The sequence below is a fragment of the Acinonyx jubatus genome, chromosome B2, assembly GCF_027475565.1.
Source record: "Acinonyx jubatus isolate Ajub_Pintada_27869175 chromosome B2, VMU_Ajub_asm_v1.0, whole genome shotgun sequence".
Taxonomy (NCBI): Eukaryota; Metazoa; Chordata; class Mammalia; order Carnivora; family Felidae; genus Acinonyx; species Acinonyx jubatus.
The window spans coordinates 116,716,892-116,731,043 of NC_069385.1; the positions used below are offsets into that span (position 1 = coordinate 116,716,892).

Here is a 14,152-nt window from a genome sequence, read left to right on the forward strand (position 1 = left end):
TGAGTCACATGTTAAGCTCAGTTGGCAGTTTCCTCTAACAACCTCTTAAGTCTGCAGATTTAAATAAAAAATCTAAGCTATAAAAGTCAGATATATAAATAATCAATTTCTGATAAGTCCTTCTTTAAAAGATGTAACAATGAGAAACTAAAAAGCAACAAGTAGTCCCAGCAAAGGCTCAGATTAGGAAATTGACTCAGCTTTTAGAGACAGAGCACAAAATCATCCCTATCAGGATGCCTATTTTTAACTACTTGTTTGCCTAGGTAAGGTTATTTGCCTAAATTAGCCCCTCTTCAAGTTTCTAGGGGAAAAAAGCTATCCACCTAGTGCTATTTCAATTTCTAGCTACAAATTTATAAAAAAGTATAGACACACACATACCTCCAGTATTATATTCCTGAGTAAAATAGATCCTAAGACAGAGTTTGCCCAACCCACTAATAATAAACATTTCCCAGGGAGCTTTCCAAAATAGCGAATTTCCTAAGCCTCACCCCAGATATATTAAATCAAAATCTGGAATCTTTGTTTTAAAAAATGATCCCCCACGATTCTAATAATCAGCCAGGTTGTAACTTCTGGTTTAGGGCACCTTCTACCATAAAATCACTATAACAATAACCTCAGATGGCAAAGATAGTTTTATTTTTTCCAATGTTTATTTATTTTTGAGAGACAGAGACAGAGAGAGAGCATAAGCAGGGGAGGAGCAAAGAAAGAGGAAAACACAGAATCAAAAGCAGGCTCCAGGTTGAGGTGTCAGCACAGAGCCCAACACGGGGCTTGAACCTACGAACCATGAGATCGTGACCTGAGCAGAAGTTGGACACTTAACCAACTGAGCCACCCAGGAGCCCCCCGTTTTGTTTTACATGTCATGATTCAAAATCCAAAAGATACAAAAAGATGACAAGCCTTTCTCACTCATCCCCGTCCCCCAGCCACCCACCTACTCTTCAGTGGCAACCAGTATTACCAGTTGCTTTTATGTCCTTCCAAAGATCCTTTATGCGTACACACGTACATAGATATTTCCTTTAAATAAGAACAGCAGTGAATAATACATTTTGAACAAATCAAGGTTCAAAACAATGTGTATCTTGGAGATCTTTCCCCACAGAGAGCTTCTTTATTCTATTTTAACATGCCTAGTATATGCCATTTGGTAGATTTATCATACTTGATAAATCAGGCCCCTTCGATGGACACGTATGTTATTGCCAATCTTTTGCTACAACTCATAATCTTGTACATGTTATTTTGTACATACGCCAGTCTATCTGTAGAATAAATTCCTAGGCATGGAAATGTTAAATCAAAGGTAATTTTGATAGATATTGCTAAACTGCCCTCCCCAAAGATTACAATTTTTATTCCCATTTGCAATGCGAAATAGCAGTTCAGATTTTACATCAAACTGAATACGAACAGCCAATGACTTACTTTCTAAATGTTGCTCTGAAAATATCCCACTTAGTAGCCCAGTGATATAACAAATGACATTCTGTAGACAACTTCTGTACCATGGAAATCTGCATAATTTTACCATGGCTATTAGAAAGTTTTCTGATTATTGAAACCCATGAAAAAGAGGAACTAAGAGAAACGAGAAGCTGAGGTTAAGGCCATTCTTGCCATCTTTAGCTGACATGCACACACTGAAAAGTCTTTTTCCCTACTTCAGCAGAAGACTTAAAATTTTCCACTTACTACCCCAAATGCTGTTCATGTGAAAAAGTAACCAATTGTGCTATTTATTATTTTAATCAACAAAAAGCTCTACAAGTGTTAGATTTACCAAATCTTGCACATGAAAACTTTACTAAATAAAGGCAGGGTGTCCAAAGGGACTCACTCCATAGCTAAGGGGGAAAAAATGTCATGCAGAAGAGGGCATGCTAAAGAGAGAATGAGTTAGAGAAATACAACTGGAATACTCATCTCTTTTATGATGCACAAGGAATACAGAGGGGAGAAAAAAGGGAACACATTTTTAACTAAAACAGTTGACAATTTTATTTTCACATTTCACGATACAAATGGAAATTGCTTTTTTTTTTTTGTCCCACTACTCCCTTGCAAAAACTATTCTCTGTTTGATAGGAAGGGGGAGCAAGTCTTCCTTGTCATGCTGTTAGAAAACACCCAGAGTCACAGCACCATGATCTCCTGGTGAAGAACAAGTAATATAAAATGGATATAAAGAGGTTCCTGTCTCTCCTTATCTGTCTGGTCGAGTCATTCCTGGCCGAGTGGGTACCATCATGGGACGGGCGGGAGGTCTCATCATTGGGGGCCCAGGCATCATTGGCATGTGGCCTCCCATAGGCGGCCTCATTCCAGGAGCTGCAGGACAAAACAAAGAAAAGGGATAAAGAGAGTCAGAAACTACTACTTATGAGAGCTTAATGGGACTTCAATTAAAGACAAAAAGTAGCCCCCCTGCAAAATGCTGGAAGAAAGACATACTTGACAGAAGAAATGCAACAAATTCATCACATCTGTAAATTACTTAGACATTCTCAAACAAAGAACAAAGGTCAACACAAGAACCATATGGGAATCATGATCTAATGATAGTAAGGGGGAACTATTAATAGAGTGCTTTCCAGAAACCACCAGGGACACTAGTTCCCTAAATTGACCTTTTCTCACTCAGGGAAATTCACAACTAAGTCACATGTTACCCAGTCAGCTCTCTTAATCAGTTCTATCCACCATATAACCAGGAGCTATTTCATGAATGTACACAGGCACAGAGGACAATCTTACCACTAAGCGTTTGTTCGGAGTTGTAGGAAAGGTGAGCAGGAGGCCCATGCTGAGAACCTGTTAGTAACCATACTTCGCTCAAGTCAAGAAAAACAGGCAATAATGTGATTTACAACAATTAGCACACACACACAAATCTAATTTTTCTAATTCATTTTAGAAACTGTTAAGGACTTTTTTGAAGTGTCCCATCAATACACCAGCCAAATAAATGAGCCAGGGAAGGGAGGGCAAGCAGAGGTGGGGGTTGGGGAGGAGTACAGGCAGCTTCACAGAATTGGCAATATTCTACTTCCTCAGCTGAGTGGTGGGTTCACGGGTATTCATTTTATTATTATGCCTCATGGTTTTCATGTTATAGATCTTCTCTTCAAATATAAAAATTTACCTAATTACTTACTAAACCATTTTGATGAAAGGTTTATAATAGTTCAAGAGAAAACTATATTCAAAGCCGAATACAGCCTTATCACAAAAAGTAAAACACAAGTATATGCAAAGACACAAAATTCAACAGGTATAAATGTTTTTAAGATCAATTTCAAAAGGAACAGAAAATAATACTAAACTTCTAAGGATCTTATTAAAAACCCCAACATAACATAACCTATATTCAGCATTTCCTAGAAGAAGCTCATCTAGACCAAAGACTGAAAACGAGGCACCTGAAAACTTGTTTACTTTGGTCTCCACAGTACATTTACTTTCAATCAGTTGCCAACACTGGCAACTAAGAAGTCTAATTACTAGTAAGTCTAGATACCCTTTTTCAACTTTTTGTTATGGAAATATTCAAACATACACAAGAATGAAAAGAGTATAATGGACATCCATGTACCCATCATCCAGCTTCCATCATTATTCACCCATGGCCAACGTTCTATCTCATGCCAACCCATTCTTATCCTTGCCCACCCTGAACTAATTATTTTAATTCAAATCCCACAGTATTATTTTATCCTGGTGAAAACAACAAAATACTCAGGAGAACTGGCAACACCAAGCCTGCATTCTCAAATGTCAACTGCAGGCTGAAGCTAAGTTCTAGAAGCCTTATCTTTAGGTGTGTCATGCATTCCCAGTTCGCTATATCCCTAAACCCTCTAGGAATTTGAATTTGTGACCTTGATTTAAGAATGCAAAAGCAGGGATGCCTGGGTGGCTCAGGTCATGATCTCAGGGTAGCAAAACAGAGCTCCAGGCTGGGCATGGAGCCTGCTTAAGATTCTCTCTCCCTCTTCCTCTGCCTCTCCTCCACATGCAGAGTGCACACAGGCTCACTCTCACTCTCAAAAAAGAGGGAAAAAAAAAAAAAGAATGCAAAAGACGTCATCTAAATCACTCTGTTTTGGCTTCAAAAGGAACGCTTACCTATACTCTACTCCTATCATTCTAAATGATACCCGTAGCAAGCACAGTGAATGCTTCTAGCTAAAAAGCTACTCTATCTAATACCTCTGCACCTTGTCTTACCAGTTGAGTTGTAGGCTTATGTCTATTGTATTTATTCTTATTATAGAATTTAACTTCTGCAAGTCAACAAAAATGAGTATATAAAAAAGAACTGTTTCCATGAAACTATGTGGATATTTAGAAAAACAATTATCCCAAAAAGTGCTCACAAATTTGATAGGTGAGAGAATTATAAAAGATTGGAAGTAGATGGCCTCACAAGGTTTCTAACCTTGAAAGAAACAGAAACTAAAGTTGGTAAAGAATGCATTATGGGTACGGTTTATCGGTTTAGGCAAGAAATATATGGTGCTCCAATCAGTAGACTCGTTTTCAAAGCAAAGGCCCTGACCAGGTATCAGAAAAATCTGCAAATTAGTACATATTTATGTTTATGTTAAAATACAATGTTTGAGGTGGGCTTTTCCCTCCTTCCTGAATAAACGACTAACTACAGGGCTAAGGCCTTTTTCATACGTAATTTGGCCTGGTTAACTAAAGATTGAATCAGCAACAAGAGCACCGCTCCAGATCAAAACTGAAAAAAGTAGCAGTACAATTATTTACCTACCTTATCCCCTTTGGAAAACCTCAACTACCTTTCTCTTCATTATAAATGACCACAAGTCAGGAGGAGGCAAGGAAACAGGAGGGAGGGAGAAGGAAAAAAAGGCAGCCTTATCCCGTTTTCAGTAGCACAAGGCCTTTGGATATCATCCAATTATACTGCTAAAACACATATTTATTTTTCTTTATCATTACAGATTCACCAAGTATAGTTTACTGCAATAACACATTTAGACAATGTATTAAGAATTCCATTTAAAAGGAGAACTAAAACACAATGGAGCATCCTAAAAGGAAAGAGATTCAAACTTACCAGGTCCCACTGGCATCATCCCAGGAGGAGGAGGGCCCATCATTGGCATCATGGGAGGGCCCCCCATATGGGGTGCTGGCATCATACCAGGGCGAGGAGGACCCGCTGGAATAACGAATGGGGGCTGAGTTTAAGATATGCTTACATATTAACATTTCCTCTTCTATGAAACTAGTAGGGCCTCATGGCCCAGCCCAAGTTCTAGAATAATAGACTTCTTATGGTTTCTTTTATAACAGTAGATCCACAAAAATCAATATGCCACAAAACTTTATGACTAAAAAACAAGGACAATACTGCCTAGACAGAAGTATAAAATGAAGTCAGCACAGGTTAAAAAAAATTCCAAAAGTTAAAATATTTTTTTAAAGGGTATTATGCCTTCTGTAGAGTTCCTGACAAATTTAAGCCACAAGTAAGTAATTTCAGATCTGTTTTTAAGAAAATCAAAACCTCTGGGGCGCCTGCGTAGCTCAGGCGATTAAATGTCCAACTTTGGTTCAGGTCATGATCTCAGAGTTGGGGAGTTCGAGCCCCACATTGACTCTACTGTCAGCACAGAGCCTGCCTCGTATCCTCTGTATCCCTCTCTTTCTAACCTCTTCCTTGCTCTCTCTCAAAAATAAACATTAAAAATTTTTTTAAAATATATATCTTCTTTTACTTAAAAAAAAAAATCAAAATCTTTAAAAGATTTTTTGGAAATACACAGACGTGTATGCAGAGATATTCCTGATAGCATCATTTACAATAGTTTGGAATAACTTAAATGTCCCACAATAAGAAAATGGTGAGGTTAATTATGGCACATTCATACTACAGATTCTACTATTAAAAATAATGGGGCTGGGTGCCAGCCAGCCAAGATACAGAATAAGACAGACAGGTAACCTGAGAGCTGCTGTGACCCAAGGCCTGACTAGCTCCAGGATGGTGGAAGCCCAAGAAAGGTTTGGTGGGCCATTAGTTGTCTACCTGCATTAGTGTGCAACTATTATAAACAGCCCACTTCTGTTCATATCCGTGGCTACTTACAGGACTGATTTTAGGTTTCTGAATTCAATTTCAATCCTAAGCCCTTCCAGGAGAGCCACGGAACTTATGGCCTAGTTATCTCCTTCTGTCATTTAGAAACAAAAAACCTCAGAGAAGAGAGGCCTTTGATTCACCCCACTTTCAACTGTCCGATTCTTGGTTTTCCCAAGGTGTATATATTTGTGTTAGGTGGGTTAGGAGATAGGAAGAAATGCTGAAGAGTTGATCCGCTACACTTTAATCTTTCAGTGTTGGGTTCAGAGCAATAAATAATTTAATGTACTCATCAACACCTCTTCATATATTAGCTCATCTAATCACAGGTACATTCTGACCTTTCCACTAAATCAACTGTCTTGAACCCGCTTGGGATGTCATAAATACAATATCCTAGTAATAATGCAATCAGAAGGTAACTCTGCAGACATTGCAGAAATTATACCACTGATGTTTTCTTTTACTGTCTATGTATTCATTCAACGGGCATTCAAAAGCCAACTGTAAAATAATCCAACAAAATCAAAGGATAATCTGCACCTCCTTAAATTATAGCTGTTAAGATAAAAATTCCATAAACTTACGGAGACTAGGGGGAGGTGGAATCATCGCCCCTGCAGGAGGAGGAGCAGAGAATGGAGTAGGAGGAATCTTTCCTTGCTGAAATGCAGCAGCTTTGGAGAAAAAAAACACACACTAATAAGAACTCAACAACACATTTACGAAAATATCCCTTTTCTTCCATTTCACAATGATTTCACTCTAAAAAGTATTCATTTAAGATTACTACATCATGGCCTCTACAGTTTTTAAATCAACTGTAAGTACTTACCAGCAAAAATTACAATTAACTGGTTTACTGCTTTGTGTTTTCTAACCTATATTTATTTAGTCAATATTGCTATGGCTGCATTAACTATGAGAGCCTGGAGTGAAGACCTCTTACCTACCAATGTCTTACCAAAGACAAGCAATCATCTTTAATCTGTAGATGTGGTTTACAACCAATTTGAACCATTCAGTTTTGTTTGAAAAATGTTGGGGGCGCACCCGGGTGGCTCAGTAGGTTAACCATCTGACTCTTGGTTTTGGCTCAGGTCATGATCTCACAGTTTCATGAATTCAAGCCCCACATCCGGCTCTGCACTGACAGCACGAAGCCTGCTTGGGATTCTCTGTCTCCTCTATTTCTGACCCTCCCCCCCTCACGCTCTCTTAAAATAAATAAATAAACTTAAAAAAAAAAAAAAAAAGTGTGATACCTGCCCAAAGGTCAGGCTTTACAAAACTTTCCGTCATTATGGTTTACCAGTTTTGAAATTAATGTACTGAGCGAAGAGACATGAATGAGAAACCAAAGATTTTAAAGAGCCCACCCTGAAGGAAGGTATGATCTTAAAAAATGTCCAATACAATCAACTTTTTTCTTTCTGACAATATGAGGCACAAATGAAAAGAAATTGAAGATCATTTATTTGGGCTTTACAAAAAGTCACAAATAAATACTTAAATATATACTCATACCATACTGGAATTAAAATTAGAAATATGCTGGGGCGCCCGAGTGGCTCAGTGGGTTAAGCGTTCAACTCTTGATTTTGGCTCGGGTCATGATCCCACGGTTCATGAGATCGAGCCCTGTGTCAGGCTCCAGGCTCACTTCTTGTGTCTTGAACTCAATTAACCTAAACAAAAATTTTCCTAATTAAACAAAAAGAGTATGGCATGTCCAACAGAGGTCCAAAACATACCCAGATTATTGTGTCACATCAGCTTCCTTTTTGAGCAGTTGTCTTTGTCAGGACTACAAGACTAAGAAACTGAGAGTCTCTCAGAGTCTTTGAAGGTTAACTATAAACCCACCTCTCACCTTTTCCTATTACAAAAGGAAAATAGTTCTAAAACCTATGATCACTACAAGGAAGATTTCACATAAATTGGCTACAAAATCTGGTCCGTGTCAATAAAGAATCATTAGACAATTCATTCTTCTCTGCCCCGCTTCCCAATGTAATCAATACCTGATTGCTCTAACCTCAACAATTAATATTAATGTGTTCCTATATCCCCTGAGAAACTAATGACCTTCTAATTCTTTCACTCAACACACCAGAATGTTCCTATTTATCAGTCAGAATGAGTTGCTTCTGTGCAAAACAACAGAGAGACAGGGATGAGAAAGAATGGGACCATTCTCCCGCATCAGAACAAGAGACTGAAACATACTTGTTTTGTCGATCAGGCTCTGGGCTTGCTCTTCCATCCATTTCTGATAGTAGTCTTTCACATTCTCTTTGTGTTTCCTACCACTGCAGTGTGTCTTTCTCACAGATGGCTGTAAAACAAAAAGGTCAGATCAGTCGCAGAAACAAGTTTCCCAAACTAGAAATTTTATAAAGCCTTTCCTTTATGTAAGTAGCCTGGCTACCTCTAGACGCTTAAGCTGGGTGCTAAAGCATTATTTATAAACATTATCCAATAACACACTGTGGTAATTTACCTACTATATTATCTAAACCAGAGGTCCGCAAACTATGGCCCACGGGCCGGCCACCTGATTTTGTAAAACAAATTAGTGGAACACAGCCACATCCGTTTGTGCATGTACCATTTTTTTCCCCTACAAAGCAGAATTGAGTTATACTATTTTTTTTTCCCTACAAAGTCATCACAACAAAAACTATATGGTCCACAAACTTAAAATAATTACAATGTGGCACTTTAAGGAAAAGTTTGCAAACTCCTGATCTAGAACATAATGCCATTTTAATGCCCTTTCTTAAAAAAAATTTCTTTTAATGTTTATCTATTTTTGAGACAGAGAGAGACGGAACATGAACAGGGAGGGTCAGAGAGAGAGGGAGACAACAGAATCCGAGGCAGGCTCCAGGCTCTGAGCTGTCAGCACAGAGCCTGATGCGGGGCTTGAACTCATGGATGGTGAGATCATGACCTGAGCTGAAGTCGGATGCTTTACCGACTGAGCCACCAGGCGCCCCTCTAATGCCCTTTCTTAGGTCATTCTATAGCAAAATAATATAGTCCACATACATCTAAACTATACTATTTATAAGAATATCTTCTTTTAAATGACTATGGGTCTAGAATACAGACTATGTGAATCACATACAAACTTTTGTCTCTAGCCCACTAATCCTTTTGTTCTTTAAGACCTTTACCAAGGTAAAACTGATATAAGATAAACTCCACACAGTTATAACCATATGTTTAAGTTAACATTTATTTAACACCTACCACATACCAGACACCATGCTATGTAATTCACAAGCAGTATCTCAATCATGTTATAATCACATGTTCATGGTACAATGGAATATTAATCAGAAAGAAACAATCACTGATACAATATGGACAAATCTCAAAAGCATGCTCAGCAAAAAAAAAAAAAAAAAAAAAAGAGAGAGAGAAACACAAAATGTATACTATAAAATTCCATTCATATCAAGTTTTAAAACCAGTAACACTGATCTTTCATAATAAAAACCAGATCAGTCGGGGCCAAGGGTACAGGGTACTGACTGCAAAAAACCACAAAGGAATTTTCTGGGGTGATGGAATGTTCTATTATCTCAACGCACACAGCAAACTGTTAAGTATTTGCCAAGTCATCACACTGTACACTTAAAACGTGCATTTAATCTAACATAAAGTATAACTCAATAAAACTGATTTAAAAATCACAAGGTTGGGGGCGCCTGGATGGCTCAATTGGTTAAGTGTCCAACTTTGGCTCAGGTCATGATCTCGCGGTCCATGGGTTCCAGCCCCGCATCAGGCTCTGCACTGACATCATGGAGCCTGCTTCAGATTCTGCGTCTCCCCCTCCTTGTCTCTCTCTGTCCCCGTCCTGCTAGCACACTGTCTCTCTCTCAAGAATAAACTCTGGGGCCCCTGGGTGGCTCAGTAGGTTGAGCGTCCAACTTCGGCTCAGTCATCATCTCACAGCTCGTGGTTCAAGCCCCGCATCAGACTCTGTGCAGACAGCTCAGAGCCTGGACCCTGCTTCAGATTCTGTGTCCCTGTCTCTGTCTCTGCCCTTCCCCCACTCGTGCTCTGTTTCTGTCTCTCAAAAATAAACAGTAAAAAAATTTTTTTAATTAAAAAAATTGTAATTTAATTTAAAAAAAATTTTTAAAAAGCCATTTCTGATTACAGCCTCATTAATGCGAATTTTTATGGTACATAATCAAATGTGTCAACACTTGGAAGATTTGTGTAACTGAGTGAACCAATATTCCAATATTCATTTTCCATATGACCAGAGCATGTTACAAAATCCTGTCTGGTAAAAGATTCACTCAAAGTGCAAGACAGACCAACAAGTTTTGATGTAGCAGAGTGTGAAAAGTCTAATATGGTTTAAGTTTCCACACTACAACTAACCATGTGTTGAGTCTGGGTGTAGTAACATAAAGTATTAAAGAATATCCAATATTATCTAAAAAGGCTAGTAAGGTACTCCTCTTTTTTTTCAACTCCTTATCCACGTGAGGCTGGATTTTTCATATAATTGAACCAAAACAAAGTGCAACAAGTTTAATCCAGAACATAAGAATCCAGTGGTCTTCCATTAAGTCGGACATTACAGAGGTTTGCAAAAAGGTTATAGCAATGCCATTCTTCACACTAATTTTTTCTAAATAGCTACGTTCCACTTTTATTTTACTGTTATTATTTTATATGTAGGCTCCACGTCCAGTGCAGAGCCCAAGGCAGGGTTTGAACTCACTACCCTGATATCAAGACCTAAGCTGAGATCAACAGTCAGTCGCTTAGCTGACTGAGCCACCGAGGAAGCTCCTATTTTTCATTTTAAAAGGTTATTTGTATCACAGATAAAAAGTTTGTTATTGTTACTTTCAAATCAATCAGTATTTTTAAAATTGTAGGTTTTAAATATAGCAAATACAGAAATATTTCAAATACAGCAAATATTAATAGTTAAGTCAATATAAGTCCTGTAACTTTTTTAATTTTTTTGAGAGAGAGAGAGAGACAGAGTGCAAACAAGAGAAAGACAGAGAGAGAGGGAGACACAGTATCTGAAGCAGGCTCCAGGCTCCAAGCTGTCAGCACAGAGCCCTATGTGGGGCTCAAACCCATGAACTGTGAGATCATGACCTGAGCTGAAGTCAGATGCTTAACAGACTGAGCCACCCAGGTGCCCCTTAAGAACTTTTTAAGAATTTTTTTTAATTGGTAATTTTTGGGGTGCCTGGGTGGCTCAGTTGGTTGGGTGTTCGACCTTGGTTCAGGTCATGGTCTCATAGTTCTGTCAGTTTGAGCCCCGTGTCCAGCTCTGTGCTGACAGCTCAGAGCCTGGAGCCTGCTTCGGATTCTACGTCTCCCTCTCTGTCCCTCCCCCACTCATGCTTTTTCTTCTCTCTCAAAAATAAACATTAAAATAATAATAATAAAAGAACTCAGTAATTTTGAAGAGTGTAAAAGGACCACGAGACAAAAAATGTTTGAGAGCTGCTGGCATAGAAACCCTAAAGTTATACTGTCTAGGCTCTTCTTCCAGCTCTGTACAACTTAGTAGTTTAGTAACATCCCGTCAGTCATTTATCTATACTCTGCCTCAGTTTCCTCCTCTGTAAAATGGAGATAATGCTAACCATATAGGCTCATCATGAGCATTAAACAACATGATACAGGTAAAGCATCTGGAACACTGCCTGACACACAGTAAATATTCAATCTTAGTTGTTATTATTTGTTAAGCAGTTTTTAATTAAATAGAAGTACAGCACTCGGGTTTTAAATTTGGGCATTTCTTTCCAGTTTAATCAATCAAATGTCTGAATGCCTTGTCACAATCAAATATTTGAACTTTAGGACACGTTCCTACAATTTTTACTTGTCATGTAAATTTTCTGCACCTTCAATTCTGCTACAGTTTTATCATTTTGGGTCTCAACTCAAAACACTAACTGCTGGAAGGCCAATCATTTCAAATTACGAAACCAGTTACAGGAAGGAAGCAGGAAAAGAAACCCAGGTTATTTTTTCCAAGCAGGAGCACTTAAAGCTCAACAGCATGAAAAGCACACATTTATACCCCCCCAAAATCTTATCTTTCACAGACAAGGTGTTTTGAAACTGAAAAGAAACACTACTTACAGAGTCGTGGGTGAGGTATGTGTCGCAGTAGTCACAATAAAACCTGGAAAGGGGTGGAAGATAGAGAAAAAGACGACAACCAGTTAACAGATGCCCATCCACGTGGGCAGTTCTACGAAGGTAAAATATAAAAAGACCTATGCACGATCCCAAGACGTCAATCTAAGCGACCTGACACAAACCAGGCTTTTCTGTTGCGTTGCGCGGGGTCGACCTACACACACCGAAAGACGACAGTATCCAGAACTCCCGGGCTCCCTCCCCCACACGCCCTCGCTTCCCGGGAAACTTCAAGAGCTAGAATCCGCTCTGCACTCCCCTTCCTGGGCCACAATGGCGACCGTGACCGCGAACACCCCCAAATTCGAGCCCCCACTCACTTAGGCATGTTGCTTTGCAGACCGTTGGCCACTCCGTCCCGCGCCACCCGGAAGTGACGCACACAACAAGCGCCGACGCCGCGGAACCGATGAGTCAAACGCGACTCCAGGAACCCTACCCAGTCGTCCAATCCGCCGCCGCGCTGCGCTGCGACCGCCTTACCCGCTGCGGCCGGTCGAGGGGCGGGGCTTTTCTCTTCATCCCGTCACTTACAGCTAGGCGGGAAGGGGTGGTCGAAGGGTCCCTGCGAGGTTCAATCCACGCTCATGGAATCCTGATTCTTGATGCTTCCCGGAAGCATGGTATTCATTCTTTGGACGACTTTCTAAGGGTCGCCTGCTATGTGCCAGGCCCTGCTATAAATGCTGAGAGGAGACAGCAGTGAACGAAACAGACAAATGTCCTGCCCTCGTGGAGTAGGCCCTAGGAGTTGGGGGAGACAAATAATAAAGTCAGTATGTAGTAGGTTAGATGGAGTTGAGTAGAGGAGGAGCGGGAGTTGGGGAGTGACGCAAGGAAGGGATTTTTCAACTTTAAATAAGACAGCTTGCTGAGAAGGTGACAACTGTGAAATAATAGGTTTCCTAAAGCAATAAGCTTGGTGCAAGCGATTTTACATGGCGTCTCTTTTTTAAGTCTCATTAACCCTAGGAGATGATAGAACCCCCAGTTTCAAGTCCCATCTCCCGCTTCCTAGCCTTGCTGCTTGAGAAAGTTATCTAATCTTTCTGAGCCTCATTTTCCTCGACTGGAAAATAATGGGTAATAATTCTTACTTGTGGGGCTTAAGGAACGATTAAATGTGAAAATGCTTGTAAAATGTTTAGGGCAATATCTGTACATACTAAGTCCTCCACATATGGCAGTTATCTTTTTACATAAAAGGATATTGATAGAAATATCTTGTCCACAGATCTAACCTGTTCTAGCAACAGGGCCAAACTTTCAGCCTGGTCAATCAGACTCCCAAATGGCCTGACCGCTCAGAAAAGGGGAATAAATGTTGGGAATGGAGAGGTAGAGCTTTTGATTCTACTGTTCCATATTCTCTGTTGGTGGAGTTGCAACCAAAATAATAATAATTGCTACCTTATTTGAATGTTGACTATGTCCTAGGTGCTTTGAATGCATTAATTTATTTGATCTATTCAATAATCCTATCGTTCACATTTCAAATGGGGACACTGAGCTTCAACAAGGTTAAGTGTACCATAAAGATGATTTCCTCTCTTAAAAGTTAACTGCAGGATGAAATTATCAGGCTTTCACTACTCTAACAGTGGTCAATGTTAGCATTATTGATGGTGGAGCAATTGGGTATTACGTATCTCCTGCTAGGATGCTAACATTAAATAGACAGTCAACTGTGACTTATTGTTACCAAAAGTGTTCCACTTGGATCCAATCAAGTTCTAGGATAGACAAGAGGATCAAGCTAAAGAAAGCAAAAGGCAGCAAACAACCAGAAGGTGGGAGAGTCGCTGGGAC

The 14,152-nt window shown here is 39.5% G+C and overlaps 1 protein-coding gene across 1 annotated transcript; it reads right to left on the reverse strand.

The window, feature by feature from the left end:
- Window positions 1–626: 626 nt before the first annotated feature.
- SNRPC (small nuclear ribonucleoprotein polypeptide C) lies at window positions 627–12,857 on the reverse strand. The gene is made up of 6 exons (XM_015073489.3): window positions 12,664–12,857; window positions 12,284–12,326; window positions 8,366–8,474; window positions 6,724–6,813; window positions 5,108–5,212; window positions 627–2,349 (listed from the first exon to the last, which is right to left on the reverse strand). Exons 1-6 carry the CDS (start codon window positions 12,669–12,671, stop codon window positions 2,225–2,227), a joined length of 480 nt encoding a protein of 159 aa, XP_014928975.2. The 5' UTR covers window positions 12,672–12,857; the 3' UTR covers window positions 627–2,224.
- Window positions 12,858–14,152: the final 1,295 nt, after the last annotated feature.

Bases quoted from the DNA above. Each gene is read 5' to 3' on its own strand.
- SNRPC (XM_015073489.3), bottom strand. The intron at 8,475-12,283 runs GTAAGTAGTGTT...TTTGTTTTACAG, and splicing joins CATACCTCACCCACGACTCT to CCATCTGTGAGAAAGACACA. The intron at 6,814-8,365 runs GTATGTTTCAGT...TTTTCTCCAAAG, and splicing joins GAGCCTGATCGACAAAACAA to CTGCTGCATTTCAGCAAGGA.